The following is a 16,457-nucleotide window of genomic DNA, read 5'->3' as shown; positions in this document are numbered from 1 at the left end:
ATGGCGGTGGCGTACGCGCGTGTTTTTTTTTTAAAGTCAGACTTTTTTTTTTAAAGTCAGACGTGATAGGCTACGTAAAGATTTACGTAGCCTATCACGTAGTCTTTTGTTTTTTTTATTTTAAACCTAGCCATGATAGGCTACGTAAATCTTTACGTAACCTATCACGTCTTTTTTTTTTTTTTCAAGACTGGAAATGGTGGCGGCGGCAGCCGGTCGGAAGACCAGCCACTGCTGCTGCCGCCACCGAAGCTGCCGCCAGAGCCGCCACCACCCGGAAGATCCGCCCCAGGTAAGTCTTGTCCTGGGGGGGATCCGCGAGGGGGGGCGGGGGGTGGCAGGCCGTTCCACCACGGAGTTCGGGGGGCCGAATGCACTGGCATTCGGCCTCACCGAGATCTGTGGCGGAATTCTCTGCCATCCCTACCAGATTTGTTTCTCTGCAACCATGTGAACCCACTTTTCTCAAAGGCTTGAGTGAGGAGAAAGAGGAAAACAACCCCTTTTGTCTGTTTGTATAAAGTCAGATACAGTTCAGAACTTCTCTTGCCTACTGAAGTGAATTCTCTTTAAGAATTACCCAAGATATGCTCTGGGTGGAATAAAGAAGAGAAAGAAAGAACAGGATAGGGTAGGGAAGAAGAAAAGAAGAATGGTGATTGGAAATGTGTGTGGGGGTGGAGGGTAGAGAGAATTCCCTAAGCGGCTCATTTCAGAGATGAAGTACTTCAGAGGAATTTAGTAGGCTATGGAGGGTTTGTAAGGATTGCACATAGTTAAATGAACTTTATGAGGTGAGGTCTCTGAGGGCTTTTTCTAGCTTTTTAAAAACTGTAGAACGTATTTAAAAGTCCCAGCAGTTTCTCGATCATGACGCCGCATAGTCTTAACCCTCCCTTTGGGATAATTTGAGTCCTACAGCTATTTAGGAGAAATTGAAGTGGAGGGGGAGAAAGAAGTTTGTGGAGGCTGATTGGATCCTTTGCTGTACTGAAGCTACTAAACTTCTGCGGAAGTCAAAGGTTCCAGTTCGGGGCAGTAAACTCAGATGCTGTGTGAAATACCAGTATTTCACATAGAGCTCTTTCCTTCCTTCCTTCTCCTTCTTCAAAATTACATTGAAAGCAAGCTCCTGACAGTGGGCATGTAAGAGCAGAAAAGTAGGGGGGGGAAGGGTTTTTTGCACCTCAAAAACCCCCCTACACCAGAGATTAGGGATAGTGACTTCCTAATGGTCACCTTAAACACCTTCTGATTAGAATCTCTAATTCTGTGTGGCTTGGCAGTTTTTGCTTTTTGTTTTAGTCTTTGAGAAAAGGAAACTTTACGCATGGCTAGCGCAAAAGCCACTGGACCTAACTGTCTGAAATTTGGCAGGTTCAGTCAGCTCCAGGGGCTGCCAGGTCCCCAAATTCCATGCAGCTTTGTGGAAGCACAATTTTTTTTTATAGCTCTTTGCTTTGACAGATTTTCTTGAAAATAGCAAATTTTACCTGTGACTAGCACAAAAACCACAGGACCTAACTGCCTGAAATTGGGCAGGTTCATTCAGTTCCATGGGGGCTACCAGTCCCCCTTCATGTATTTATCATACAAACTAAAACAGTTGTGGCCGTTTCTGTTTTCCAATGCAAGTCAGTGAGAAAATGTTAAACAAATGCCAATTAGAACAGCTTAAAAGATCCGGGCCACGGCTCAAAAAAGATCCAGGGCCTGTGCCCAGGTGGGCCCTTCACTAACAATGTCCTTCATTCCTTACAAACCAGGAATGCAATTCTACCCATGAGGATTTTTTTTAAACTTCTTTGCTTTTTTTGAAATGCCTCATTAACAACTTGTTAGTGTAAGTTGCTAATGTTATTATTTCAGGCTCAATTCCCAACCCTTGAAGTTTCTAGAAGTGAAATTTTGGAGTGGGAAATGGGTGTATCTTGTCCTTAGTGCATAGCATTGTAAATGCACATGAAGACTAAGGCACCATGATGTGCACAACTTGCCATTTCACACACTGCAGCTGCTGAAGTTTATTGCTGATAGCAACAATATGCTTATAGTATATTATTTCTAGGACAGTTGCATTTTTCTAATATTTCTTTAACCAAAAAAATAATCCCTTTCTTAGCCTCTAGATGAATGGACAGACTATTTTCAGTAAATGAAAACAGCATGGAGTCAGGCAGTGAAGAGCCTCCATCAATATGTAACTTGCCCTCCAAAATTGTCTCACATGCCAAAAAAAAGCAAAGCCTAAACCTCCCTGTCATACGTCTCCTTTTTCTCTGTCCACATGTCATTCCCCCCTCCTTCCTTCTAGGCTGCAAATTTGGACAAACTTCGCATTCTGTACACTCCTTGACATGCAGCAGAATGAAATGGTGGAATCCTGAAATGGTAGAAAACTTTGAAACGCATTCATTATTGTCATCTCATTTATAAAACATCCTCTCCTTAGGGCTAACATGGGGGTAAGACGAGGGGCTCTCTATATCACATGTGGCAAGTTTGGGAGACAAATTTACCCAAAATTACTATGGGGAGCACTCCTTTCCAGGGTGAATAAAAAAAAATTGTTTAAAAAAATTAAAACTCCCACAGTTTTTAAAATGTAAAATAATCAAAATATTAACTTCTCATGTTAAAAACAACAACAGTTACAATTAAATCTCATCATAAATGTGCTAACCTACACTTACAGTCTTATTAAAATGAATTAGTAGCTCTGTCACACCCACACACTGAATTACCTACCAATGAAACATGAGCATTCATTTCAGTTTTTAATGCATCTCATTAAAATGTCTCTGTCCAGCCTAGTTACCAGCTCTTGCTTCTTAAAAGTTCTGGGCTTTCAGTATCTGTTTCCCTAACTGAAGGTCACATGTGCAAAGACACCAGCTAGATAAGATCGTTGTTCTTCTACGCTCACGTGGTGGTAGAGCAGGGCTATGCCCATGAAAGAGAATATAGGAACGAGAGACAATATAGGAAAGGAAAAGATGGCCGGAGGCTGTGAAGAGTTCATATCATGTTGGTATGTATAAGTTTAAGTTTGTTGATTAGAAGGGTTTGTTTATAATTGAGTCTGTGTGAGACCTAATACATTGTTGGGGGAAGCTGCCAATCATCTGAGGAAGATGAGTCCTCTTGTGAATGTGCCTGATTCTGAAGAAATTTGCACATCGCACACTATGCAAATTTTAGGCAGCCAATGATGATGGGCTTTAGAATGCTCACTGGGTAAAAAGTGGACTGTTCAGGACCAGTGGGATCACAGAGCTTGTGACTAATCAAGACAGAGATGTTATTTTGGAGGGAAATGGTATTTTTCCTTGGAGGTATAAAAGAAGCCCAGCTGGGAACACATAGTACAGACACAACTTCAAATTCCTATATTCCCCCACACATTTGCCACACACAAACTGTTATGACTTCTGGGCGGAAGAGGAGCCCTATCTGGGAATATTTTGAAGAAATTCCTTCCCTGGGCATAAAAAGAAAATGTGCCAAGTGTAAGCAGTGCCAGAAGCAGATGCAAAGCCTTTTGCAAGAATGAAACATCATAATGAAAACTGCTTATTGGGAGAAAATTATGTGGATGACGATGTATGTGGATATGCCTGAAGAATAATCTGGATCAGCTGGTTAGTAAATTAAATAATTTACTTTGCAATGCATCATTTTTCAAGACTCTAAATACCATTCAGCATTAGTAATTGCTTGGGTAATTTAACAAGTAAGTACCCAAGCTGTTTGTTATGTTGGATGTTACTAGAAAAAAAAGTTTAGCTTAGCTAAGCTAATCCTTATGGCTTGTTTAGTTAGATACTTACGTTTAGAATCTATCACCCAAGTTTATAGTACAGAAAGATGCAGTAAGAGAAATCTAGAGCTGCCTTTTGCCACTGGATGTCATTTTCCTATTTTATATAACACAATACATATTTTGGAACATCATGGCAGACCATAATGGTTATGCCATAAATCAATAGATTTATTTACTATTTTATTTCAGCATAACTCAGCTTCCCTAGGCAACTCCATTCTACATTTGTTTTCTCAAAAGAACAAGAGCCATTTGGGACAATCCAACTCAGAACTAAGCTTGTTGATTTCAGCAAGAAGAACTGAGAAGAATGAGTCTGAATACTAGTATTTACTACTTAAAATCATTTGTGTTTCAGGAGCCTGCTTAAGCACAAGAGATGTTGACTGTTTATCTGCAACAACTTCAGAAACATCATCATCTGTTGGTACTTTTAGCAACAGTGCTGCAACTAAAGTATCACTAGCAAGCAAAAGATTGCAATTATCCAGTAAAACCACCACCATGGATAGGTTTGTAGTAAGGGCTAGCAAATTCCAGCAAGCCACCATAGGTGAAAAGGTTGTTCAGTTCGTTTATGCCACAAATTCTCCTTTTTGCATTGTTAACAATAAACTTCATTGATATACTTGAGCTCTTGAGACCAGGCAATATATACTCCACCTGGTAGAGCAGAATTGGTAGAAGGTTGTTAGAGAAGGAACTTGAACAGTGTGCAAGAAATACTGAGGGGAATTTTGCCAGTTTAAGCCTTGATAGGTGGAGGTACACAATGATCCAGAAATACGTGTCCGTGTGACATCAGAAGATGGGGTTGCATATCTTTCAGAAGCAATAGATACATCGGGAAATGCCCATACAACAGAATATTTAAAAGAAATGGCAGTGAAAGCTGTAAGACACTGAACAAAAACTGAAGTGTCATGTGCGCAGTTTTGTCACAGACATCCCTGCAAACATAGCAACAATGAGAAGATACTTAGAAGGGTGAAAAATCTGGCAAAACAAATGAACTTACAATATCACTTAAAATATCCTGCTACATTCTGCATTTTTACTGAAGGCCAGATGAAGAAGTTTCTAACATGAAATGGCGGAGGTGTGGCTAAATGGAAAATCCCATGAGAGTTCTGCTCTACCACCATGAACTGGAATCTACAAACATGTTTTGCTAACTGGCTTTGTTTAGTCTGGAAGATTCAGGCTAGGCCGGAGATAATTGCTCATATATATATCTGTTCTTTTTATTTATCTTCTCTCATTTTTTTTCCTTTCTTTTTTTCTTTTTTCTTTAAATCCTTTCTTTTTAAAATGGATATGATATACTGTACTTAAAATTACTGTCTGAGGGTGTATAGAAATGTGCACACTCATTTATATATCTAGTACAAAATATATTAGCGACTGTTGTAAGGTTGATTTTAACATTTATTATCATGTAATATACATTTCATTAGTGATTCGTTAGTATTATTATTATTAATCCTTTTAAATCTCATTATTATTGTTGCTGTTGTTGTTGTTACTACTATCATTATTGGTTACTAAGATTTTTGACTGGTTAAATTGTTAAGCTTTAATATTATATATTAGCTGAAGGGCAATATATGGTTAATGGAAATGAATTGTAGGTCTGCTTCCTTGTCATAAGACTGATGATATGATATTGAAATGTAAGGTTGATTATTTAGACTGTACTGAATTGTAATATTGCCAATGTTATAGGTATAATTTTTAAGTGGAATGGGATTTGAAGCTTCTGTGTAATGGAGTTTAAATTTAATCCTTTTCTTCTTCCTCTTTTTTTTCCTTTTCCTCCATTATTGCTAAGTATTCCTAAGAATACTGTATTGTGGGGAAATTGTAATTATTGATTAGGTTGTTGGTATTGTTTATTTCATTTATAAATATAAAAAAATAGAATAAAAAGTATAAAAAAAAAGATACTTAGAAGAAGACGGAATGTTATTAAGGAGGTTAAGGAACCTCCTTAAGAACATATACGGCTGCAGTGCCCATTTAATGCATCTTTTAGCCAAAGACTTTTTAATACTGTGGATAACAATACATTTTATTTATACACACACACATACACACACACACACACACACGCACACGCACACACAGAGCTTTGTTGTGAATCGCGCTGAATGCAGTGTATACAGAAAAGCAGTATATAAATAAGGTGTCAGACTTACTGCACAGTAAAAAGTTTTTTAAAATCTTCAAAAACCTATTGTGAGCTTACAGAATGCTAATGGCAATTGAACCGGGAGGTTTAACGAAAATAGTAGTTGGGCAGACTTTGTGATTATATCAGTTAAGTCTTTGATTCAGAAACAATGTTTGTGTGTCAGCTGAAACAAAAGCAGAGGGAAAGAAAGAAAATGGAGGGAAGTGGAACAGAGAGAAATTTACTTGCTCAGTCCCCTGACAGGTTATAATAAGCAACCTACATAGAAGGGGATTGAGCTTGTGGGGATGTAGGTGGGCAACCTTTTCGCTCCAAGGGCTGCATGCAGTGATGGGTGGCGAGTTGGGGCCATTGCACGGACTATCAAACACACACATACTTTCTCAAGTGCACACTCTTTCTCAAGCACACTCACTCTGGAGCAGGATTACTGGAAGGAAGGGCAATGTTAAAGCCTTTCCCCCTCTCCCCCGCTTCCCTCATTAAGATTGCTATTTGAAGCTTGATCTCCCCCCTTCTCCCCACCAATCCTCCTCAAGATCACTGTTTTGGCCATGATTCCTCTGCCACTGCCATCACAGGGGTGGGAGTTAGGAGGCTGGCTCTATGTCTCCAGGGCTTGCCTCTGTTGAAAAGACATAGGGAGCGCACCCTTCCTTTCCTTTCCTCACTTGCCAGCAGCAACTTCCCCAACCTGCACAAAAGTGCAGGAAGAAGTGGGAGGAGGGGTGAAGGCATATCAATGGGGAGCTCCAGACAGATCAAATCACTAGAGAGCTGATTCTACCCCTCACCAACATCAATTTTCCTTATCCCACCCTCGGTGCAAAGAGACACACATACACCCTTCCTAGCTTCCCCTCCATAATCTCTCTACCATGACAATGCTACTCTTCCTCTTCCAGATCTTCCTCCACCTTTGGATCTGGGTGGGAGGATTGGATGGGATTCTCCCCACTCCATTTAATATATATGATGCTTGATTCTATGCGTGTTTACTCAAAAGCAAGTCCCATTACGTTCACTGGGAATTATTCCCACGTCAGTGTGTGTAGGACTGCAGCCCTACTGGGCTTAGGCTCGCCTTTTACTCTTTCTAGGGTAAGAGTGCAGGTTTGTTTATAGCTAAATATGAAAGAGTTCTCCTGAATGCTCTGTCTTGAGGATTGCATAGATCTGCTCTCCAAAAAACTGAATTAAAATAGGATTTATCTACTTAGGGTCTTTGCATCTGAGCAGGGGAGGGGTGAGCTAGGAGAGTGCAGACCATCTAGCACTAGCCAAGCTTACTTTGGAGGAGGAAGCAAGAACAGCAGCAGTAGCTGTGCACAGTGATAGCAGTAGTTGTGGCTATGCACCATGGAGTGGGGGTGTCAGAGGAGGAAGGAAAGAGCAAACTTTTTACAGGTCAATGGAGGTGTGAGCTCAGCCCCCTCTGCCTGTGCAGAGCTGCATTTGGATGGACAGTCACTGCCAATGGTGTGAAATGGAGAGGGATGGGGGTAGTAGAGGAAATGATGGATCAGCTTGGAGCAATGACAGGGCACTGAACACCACTTTCCTCTATTTCTGTTATTTCCGCTCTGCAAATCCTTGCTCTTTCCTAGGAAGTAGGGCTGTTGAGGGACTCAATAACAAAGAAGTGCACTGTGCTTCTGAGCTGGATATGAGAATGGGGTTGATGGGGATGTTGGACTTCTACAGTATTTTTGCATAGAAGAATATATATCACTTTCTGTATTTATTTTTAGAGTATGCTGTCAGAATCTCTGATCTGTAGTAAATTGTGCATCAATTGTAGCAGGCCACTCTGGTGTATGACTCATCATGGGATGAAGCTGCCATTTTGTGATTGGCTCCACCCCGAGCTGCCAATTTGTGACTAGCTCTGCCCCCTGAAGGGCTCCACCCTCCCTCATTGCCATTTTGTGGCCATGTGGGGTGGCTTTTGGGACTCTGACAGAAGAAGTAGATCCTGCAAGCCAAATTCTGCCCACCTGGCTCTAGCGGAGGAGGATATATTGCAACATTATATAAAGAAAAAAGAGGGGGGGAAAGGCAGAAATGTTGGCTCATAAGAAAAAATCCAGAATCCACAGTAGGACAGTAGCTTTATTGGGACCTACTGAAACGTCACAAAATAGTGAGCAGGTTTTAGAGTGCTCCAGAACTGTTCATCAGGCTGGATGTTAAGCCAAGTGGGGAGGGAGGAGAGAAAAAAACTGGCTTGGTGTGAAGTTATACAGAGCATCTCTACACCAGCCTAGAATCGTGCATTTAAAATGGGGCTTTCTGCTTCCATTTTAAATGCGGGATCACAACAGACTCTTTTCACATGCTTCCTTTTCCCCCTCCCCCTTAGCTGGGTTTTCCATATGTTTCATTGATCTAGCTCCTCTTCTTGCTGCTATTCCTTTTTTACAGAGGGAACTCAAGTGCGGTAATTTGATAGCTCCGATCTATTTAAAAGTGGAGTAAAAGTCATTTAGTGAAGGAGACACCCTGGAGGTTCCCAACGTCATCTAAAGAGCCCACAAACATCCATGAGTGAGCAATCTCAATAGTAGGATAAAAGCTCCATGTGAAGAAGCCCACAGTCTGCACTTATCACAGTCTTAAGATGGAATGTAGGAAGAGGTAGCAGGCATAGAGTATCTCCACACCAGCCTAAAATCCCGCATTTAAAACAGGGCTTTCTGCTTCTGTTTTAAATGCAGAATCACAACAGACTCCCTTTACACGTGCTTCCTTTCTCCCCTCCCCTTTCCCCCTCCTTCTCCCCCTCCTTCTCCCCTTATCTAAGTCTTCTATATGTTTCATTGATCTAGCTCCTCTTCTTGCGGCTTTTCCTTTTTCACAGAGGGAACTCAAGCGGAACACAAGCAGGGTAATTTGATAGCTCATTATCTCCAATCTTTTAAAAAAATGGAATAAAGGTCATTTAGTGCAGGAAATGCTCTGAAGGTTCACGATGTCATCTAAAGGGCCTACAAACTTCTGTGAGTGCTCAATCTCAGTAGCAGGATAAAAGCTCCGTGTGAAGGAACTCTGTATTGTATTAGACTCCCCAAGGTGCCATGTACATTTCAGGTTACACCTAGGTTTCAGGTTAGACTGGGATGGAACAAGAACATACAATGGCTGATTCCCCCTTTTTTAAAAATATAAAATCCACCACTTACCCAGATCTATGTAGCCTTAAGCAAAATATACAGGTAGGGAATAGCAGTGAAGAGAAACGTGGCAGTTTTAATCTGACTGATAGATGTAATTGTTTTTCAAATGCTCTTCTGCTGTGATGTATTTGGGCTGTACTATGTAAATCTTTATTGACAGTGTATCATTTCAAAATTTCTAGCTGCTTTGGAAGGTTTTACAACTGAAGAGCAGTGTATAAATGTTAGAATAAATCAGCCAATAGTGTTCCCACTGTGGCTTTGAGATTGTGATCTGCCCAAGAGCATGAACTGCCTTATACTGTCAGACCATTTACTACAGCACTATATACTCCAGCTGGCAGCCCAGCTATCTGAGATCCTTTTAACTGGAGATGGTGTGAATTGAACCTGGTGCTCCTCCACTAAGCTGTGTCCCCTCTCCAAAGAGTCCATCGCAAAACTGGGTTCAAGTTTTATATCTCCCCAATCTAAGTTGAAAATATTAACCATTGGCTTCTCAGTTCAGCTGTAGCTAGTTAAGTCTCATTGAAAGCAATCGATCTTAAGGTGCAGTACTATGACTCATTTGTTCTACTTGTTTCAATGGGATTTAATTATGATAAACTTTGGCTTGATCAGAGCTTAGACAAACTACATCAGTAAGCCTACTCCACTCCACTGCTATCAATAGGTATCAGACTCTGCTGCCACACATTTTGTTTTGTTTTAAGTTTGGTTTATCTGTCCTTCATGAGAATCTGTAATTTTAAATTGAGATCCTAAGGAGTATCCATACTGAGGTGTTGAAATAGGGAAATATATGAGAATTGATCTGGTTAATCTGTTAAAAGCTAGACTGTTAATTGATTAAAAGATCTTTAATCAGTTGACAGCATATTAATGAGTTTGCTTATCCAGTTTTCTTTGCCCCACATAATTAAAGTTAATGAGACTATTAAACATGCCTGTCAGCTGAAATGCTACAACTTTTTTCCATCAGTCAGTTATATTTTTTTCTGTTGCAGACTGTTCGGCACGGATTTCCATATCTGCCCAGTACCTTAGCTTTTGACCCAGTTCAGAAGATTCTGGCTATTGGGACAAGGACAGGTGCCATTCGAATGTATCCTTTGCTGTTGTGCAAAACAATATGATGGCTGCATCTATATTTTTTAACTTTATTTTTATGTCTTTTTTTCAGTACAATAAACGTAGCCTGAAAAGGTTAAAGAAAAGAATCAAACACAATTCAGTTCAGTTAGGATTCATAGGGTACAGACCTGCAAAACTGTCAGGTTGAGATTATTTTCTCTTAGTAGGTTAGCAAAATCTTATAATGATCTCAAGGGACTTGGGTATGGGATGTATGATCAGCAGACCACAAAATGGGTACCATGTTGCATTAAATGTTTCATTTTTTGTATGACCTTTAACAACTTCCATATGGTGGATAAGCTTGTCTATTAATAAATGATCCCAAAGCCTCTGAAACCATATCTTCAGAGAAAAGTCCACCAAACTTTTCCCCTGCCTTGCAGTTGTTGCTTTTGCTGCTGCTAAAGAATATAAAATAATGTCTTTATGCATGGTAGACTGTAAATCCTTTGGAAAGATACCCAGAATTACTAGTCCTGGAGTCTTGATGATGTTTTGTTTGGTCATATTGTTAATGTCTTTGAAGACTTTGTCCCAAAATGCCTCTACCAGAGGACATGACCACCACATGAGGATAAGTGTACCAGTCCCATGACACCCTCTCCAACATTTATTTGAAGCTGTTTTGAAGATCCTCTGTGCCTTCATAGGGGTTAAGTACCACAGAGAAAGTACTTTGAAAATCAGTTCCCTTGCCCTTGTCTTCATGGAACCAGAAATAAAGCACTTTTCCCAAAGGGAATTGTGTACTGATATACCAAAATCCACTTCCCAACTTGCTTTGTAGACCACCTACAAAATAATTCAGTCAGCAATTTCTATAGCTTGGATACCCTTTAACTCTAGAGATTTGGAACTTGAAATACATTCAAATTAAAATACATTCAAATTATTCAGTAGGCATGTTACCTCTGGCAATACATGAGAACTATGTACAAGAATACATATTTGCATATACTAGAACCAATAAAGACTTGTATCTTCCAATTTCTCCTTCATATCATCCATAGATATACATTGTTTAATGTGAATAATGTTCCAAAACCAACTCAGTCTCTTTTCTTTCCAAGCTTTATAGGCTATATTAATGTGATTGCTTTTAAAAGAGAGCCAGTGTGGTGTAGCGGTTAGTGTGTTGGACTGGGAGTTGGAAGATCTGGGTTCTAGTCTCCACTTGGCCATGGAAGCTCACTGGGTGACTTTGGGACAGTCACAGACTCTCAGCCCAACCTACCTCACAGGGTTGTTGTTGTGGGGATAATATGCAGAGGAGGAGGATTATGTATGCTGTCTTGGGTTCCTTAAGGGGAAAAGAGGCAGGATATAAATGTAATAAATAAATGCTGTATAAAACTTAAGGGGCATTAAAGGGGGTGCTGCAGGTGCTAATATTTTTATCCATCATTTCCATACTGTGAAAATTGTAGTGGTGAAAGAATTTCTGATCTCATGTAGATGTTTTAATGCAGACAGAATTACCATGTTTTCATTAATAGGAAAGCCCTGCACCTTTGTATATTCCAACCTTATCTGAAGAAAATCTTCATAACAATATACAGTTATTAATTGTTGTTCAGTTGTTAAGTCATGTCCGACCCTTCGTGACCCCATGGACCATAGCACGCCAGGCCTTCCTGTCCTCCCATTGCTTCCTAATGGAGTTTTAAATTTGGAACTCCTACGCCTCCCTTTTCTTTATTTCTGTGAATTTTTTTTAATTAGATCTGGGTCTTCTGTTCTTCCATATAAAACCATTAATTTTTGCCAGTTTTTTTTAAAAAAATTGTCGGGGCTGTAAATGGGAGTGGTCTGAAACAGGACATTTTGGGAGTAATATCATTTTGACAGCAGCAAACCAAGAAAGATGGAACAATTCCCATGAGTATATATCATTTTCAGTTTGCTTTATAACTAAGAAATGATTATTTTTAACCAGATCTGTATAGTTTTCTGTGGCATTGATGCCTAAATATATCCATGCCTTAGTTACTCATGCTAATTGAGATATCTTGCTAAGATGATCTTGTGTTTTGCCATCGAATTTATACCCAAGATTTCTGATTTCTCATATTTAACTTTAAAGCCTGAAACCATACCATAGCTGCTTACTTCTCTTTAAATTTCTTGAAGTGACAGTTCAGGATCACTAGTGACACTTGCCATATCATCTGCAAACAGATGTATTTGTGCAATTCATTATTGATAGTGATGCCAGTAATTTTGCTATTGGAATTTTTTACTTATTGAAATTGCTTGAGGCTCAACAGAAAGGGGCAATCTTTGTGATACAAGTCATATATCAAGAAAAAAGTTAAAATTCCCCTCATTTTTATGCAGTTTACTGCAAATGACACATTACCTGATCCAGATATGCACCTAAATGGTATTAGATAATTGCAGGGTATGCTTTCACCTTTCCAACAAGCCATAGCTTGAGTACACTAATTTTGAAATGCCATAGTTAGACACATATGAGCGTATCCATGTTTCATGTAATTTTACCCAATGTATGAATAACAGGTAACTTAGTATTATTGCAAAGAAACATCTATTCATTTTGTGAGTTCACCAACTGTTCAATGTGCATATGTTTTAATTCACAAGCGTTACAATGTTATTTCACAATTGCTAAGATTTAATCTTTAATTTAATTTAATTACATTTTAGTGTTTGTCACCACTGCAGTAATCTTCGGAGTCCCCAAGTTTAGGGGTTGGATGGGCACTCCCTCCATCTAGGTTCTCTGAGCATCCTCCAAGCCCCTGCCCCTACTTGCATTCCCCCAGACCCGCACTTGAACACACACATACACACCCCGCTCACCAAGCTGCCCGTACTCACCCCGGGCCTGTCCAGCGATCTCTGTAGAAAATTTTGCTCTTCTGCAAAATGGCACTGTGAATGGCCAACATACGCAAGGTTACAGGCGTAAATGGCCCATTTACAGGGGGGTTGGGTGGGGCAGGGGGCTCAGCGAGCGTGGCTCAGTGCGATGGGCGGCGGGGGGTGGGGGTTCTACCAGATTCCCTGATCCAGTCAGGCACCCACGCCATCCTTACCCAAGTACAACTGCAAAATCTATATCTGTTTTTTTCTGGTTGCTACCTGACTGTAGTTTGCACATAGCAGTGTAAGCAAGTCAGTTGGATAGGCATGAGCAGTTTGGCAGTTGACAGGAATGCACACACGTGCATGACAGCATCTCCAAAACTGCAGTCAGTGCTGGTGGTTCATGCATCCAGTCAGTGACAAAATTGCCATCTCTGTCTGTCATCTTAATCTTTCTGGCTAGGTACATGTGGCTGTTTTTTTTAAACTGCATTTCCAAATTCCTGCCTGGAAGTTGGCCCTAAAGCTGACTGGACTCCGCCTCTCCTTTCTTGTCACAAAAAAGTTCATAGCATAGGTCATTTACAGAAGTAGTGCGGGTGGCTGGAACTATGGGTAGTTGTGCAGGTAGTTGGAATTGCTGTAACTTCTCAAATGTCTCTGTAGAGATTTCCGGTAACTTCCCTGTCGCGACCAGTGAAGGCACGTAGTCCAGTCAGGGCATCAAGACACATCCTGTCGAACTGAACATGTGAGTTTGCTTATATCAATAAATCTTGTGTGACTCTTTGTTCCACACTTCACAAACATGGCATTTCACTTCAAAGCCAACGTATAGTGCCAGTACATCAGTGTCTTCTGAAATGACAACAATAGATTTTGTCCTTGCTTTTGCTGGAAGAAGTGCATGTAGCACCATTCTGGTGCCAGTTTCTTCTTGTGTAGATCTCAACTCACAGAATTCTTCCCAATAGTCTTTGGTGAGTTGAAACAGGCTTCCTCACTTGTAACCTAACATGTTTTGTCTTCCAACCTCTTCCAGCTGTTGCACCAAGAACTTGATGAGCTCAGACTTATTAGATGAGCTGCACAGATATCATCTTAACTGCTGGATTTGGTGAGCTGGTGCAATGTTCTTCAACTGCAGACTAGCATTTGTGGCTCATTTGCATCTTTTGGCATCTTTGATAGAAGTTTCCAGGTAAACATCAAAGACAACATTGATCCTTTCACTCTGCATACTGTCATGAAGTAGATCATATAGCAGATTCTGCTATATAGATTCTGCTAGCAGTTCAAAAGTCTTCTCATTGCCATTTATCTTCTGCACCAAATTTATTCCATCAACAATGCAGCTAGACAGGCCTAGTATGCTTTCTGCTGGAGATATATTTTTTCTAACACAGTCTGCAAGCACAATCTTCTGGAGTGATCCATTTCCAAGTGCTCAAGGCAGAGGTCCCAGAAGGTGAGCTAAGATATCTCTCATATTGAACTGTCTACTTTGGGTGACAAGGATCACATGCTCAAAGAGGTTTCTGTCAGCCTTCAGTTCAACTTCTTAAACTTTACTGTAACTGAATACTGTCTTTCCGTTAATAAACACTGGAAGATGTTTTAAGGGGGTTTGCGGGGGACATCTTCCCATGGAAGGTGATAGTTGCAGAACTTTCTTCCAAACACATCTTGAAATCCAAATAGTCTGTTTCTCCAATTTCATGAGTTATGAGAAGATCATTGGCCACATCAGGGGGTGCTTCTACACTAGTGGACAGACTAGTCAAAGCTGATCATGGCTCATTGGATTCAGCCAACTGTTCATCATTAGGTCAACCAAAGGTTGGACATCTGCCTCATCGTTTTTTATTCTGTTAAGATGAAAATCTGGATGTGTCTTCTTACTGCTGCACTGACCAAGCATCTGTTTCAATTGCTTCAGAAACATGCTTCTGTATTCTGATGTCATATAGTACTTACTGACAGCTCCTTGATTGAAGCTAAATCCCTTTGTTCCTCCTGGTGCGTTGACTATTTTCTCTATTATCTGGTCTACAAGAATACATCCAAAGGGATTGCTAGATCCCAACTGTACTGAAAATCCACCTTGCCTGAAATGTTAAGTCTGTGTGCTCAGTGGGCAGCCTGGTCATCGGGGCATGGAAGGAAGCATGCATAATTCAGTCTGTCATAGGCAAAGCACCACGGGATCATTGCACAGATGCATGTCAAGTGTAGCATCCAATCACCATGTGATGCTTTAGTTAAGCACAGAGAATTTCTACCATGTCGAGATAGGATATCCAAAATACTGAGAGACTTCCATTTTCACATCTGAGGTAATTAAAGTTGTCCTCAAAGAGCTTGGTAATCCTTGAACAGGATTGCTGACCAAGGTTTTTCTGCAGCGAAGCTGTGCATACATCTTGGCAGAGGTTGCGTATGCTGTTCAGCATGTCATCAAAATATACAATGTCTTCTGCATGCATGTCTTTTGCCATGACTGGAAACCATGCCATGCTAGCCTCATGAGTGCTTCATAAACCAGCTTGTGAAGTCTGACTGCACTTTGTGACCTTCCATTACCCCTGCGACTGAACTTTCTGCAGTTGTGCCTGACTCAATGCACAAATCATGCAATCTTGCATCCTGAAACCACTTACCAATGATGGCCAAAAATGTGCATATTGTGTGAAATACACCTGTCTAATTATGATGATATATTTGAATTTCTCTGGATACTTTCATGTAATTTCGACAGCATTGGCGTAAAGTGCCTGATCAAAAACACACAGTCTTGGAGAACTGCAAAAACTGCATGATGTTGATAAACTGGTTTAGTACCTCATATACAGTTGACATTCTAGTTTCTAGACCATGTGTTGTGGGCAAATAGCCAATATTGTCTTGCATTATGAGATGTTTCTGTGAAACAATATGTTTGGGTTTACCTCTACAGTATAGGTAATTGGTGGCCAGCATTGTATATTGGTAACTTAAATGTCTGGCTAGAAATACTTCTCTTCTTTGCTTTTACCTCATGAGTTAATTGATTTAGGCAAATGAGGCCCAATGATCTTTGCCTGGATGGCAATTCCACTGGGCAGTATCCAATAGGGCTTTTCTAAATAATCACTAAATAATTTGGTGTAATCAGCAAACTTGGCCGCCTTGCTGCTTAGTCCTAGTTCCAGATCATTTATTATTATTACTATTATTATTACTATTATTATTACATTTGTTATTATTACATTTATATCCTGCCCTTGCAAGTAACCCAAGGCAGCTTCCATGGGCATCC

The 16,457-nt window shown here is 40.3% G+C and overlaps 1 protein-coding gene across 1 annotated transcript in view; it reads left to right on the top strand.

Annotated features, from left to right (window-relative positions):
- Positions 1–16,457, top strand: part of STXBP5L (syntaxin binding protein 5L) — a 285,752-nt gene that overhangs the window by 17,072 nt on the left and 252,223 nt on the right. Inside the window, exon 2 of the mRNA XM_084835365.1 lies at positions 10,201–10,298. Coding sequence (XP_084691491.1) covers positions 10,201–10,298 — 98 coding nt within the window. The remainder of the gene's footprint in view (positions 1–10,200; positions 10,299–16,457) is intronic.

This window comes from Heloderma suspectum, chromosome 2, assembly GCF_057233095.1.
Source record: "Heloderma suspectum isolate Gila_16-S chromosome 2, 16-S_ref, whole genome shotgun sequence".
Taxonomy (NCBI): Eukaryota; Metazoa; Chordata; class Lepidosauria; order Squamata; family Helodermatidae; genus Heloderma; species Heloderma suspectum.
Note: the sequence above shows the minus strand (reverse complement) of the source record. Positions and strands in the feature narration are given on the sequence as shown.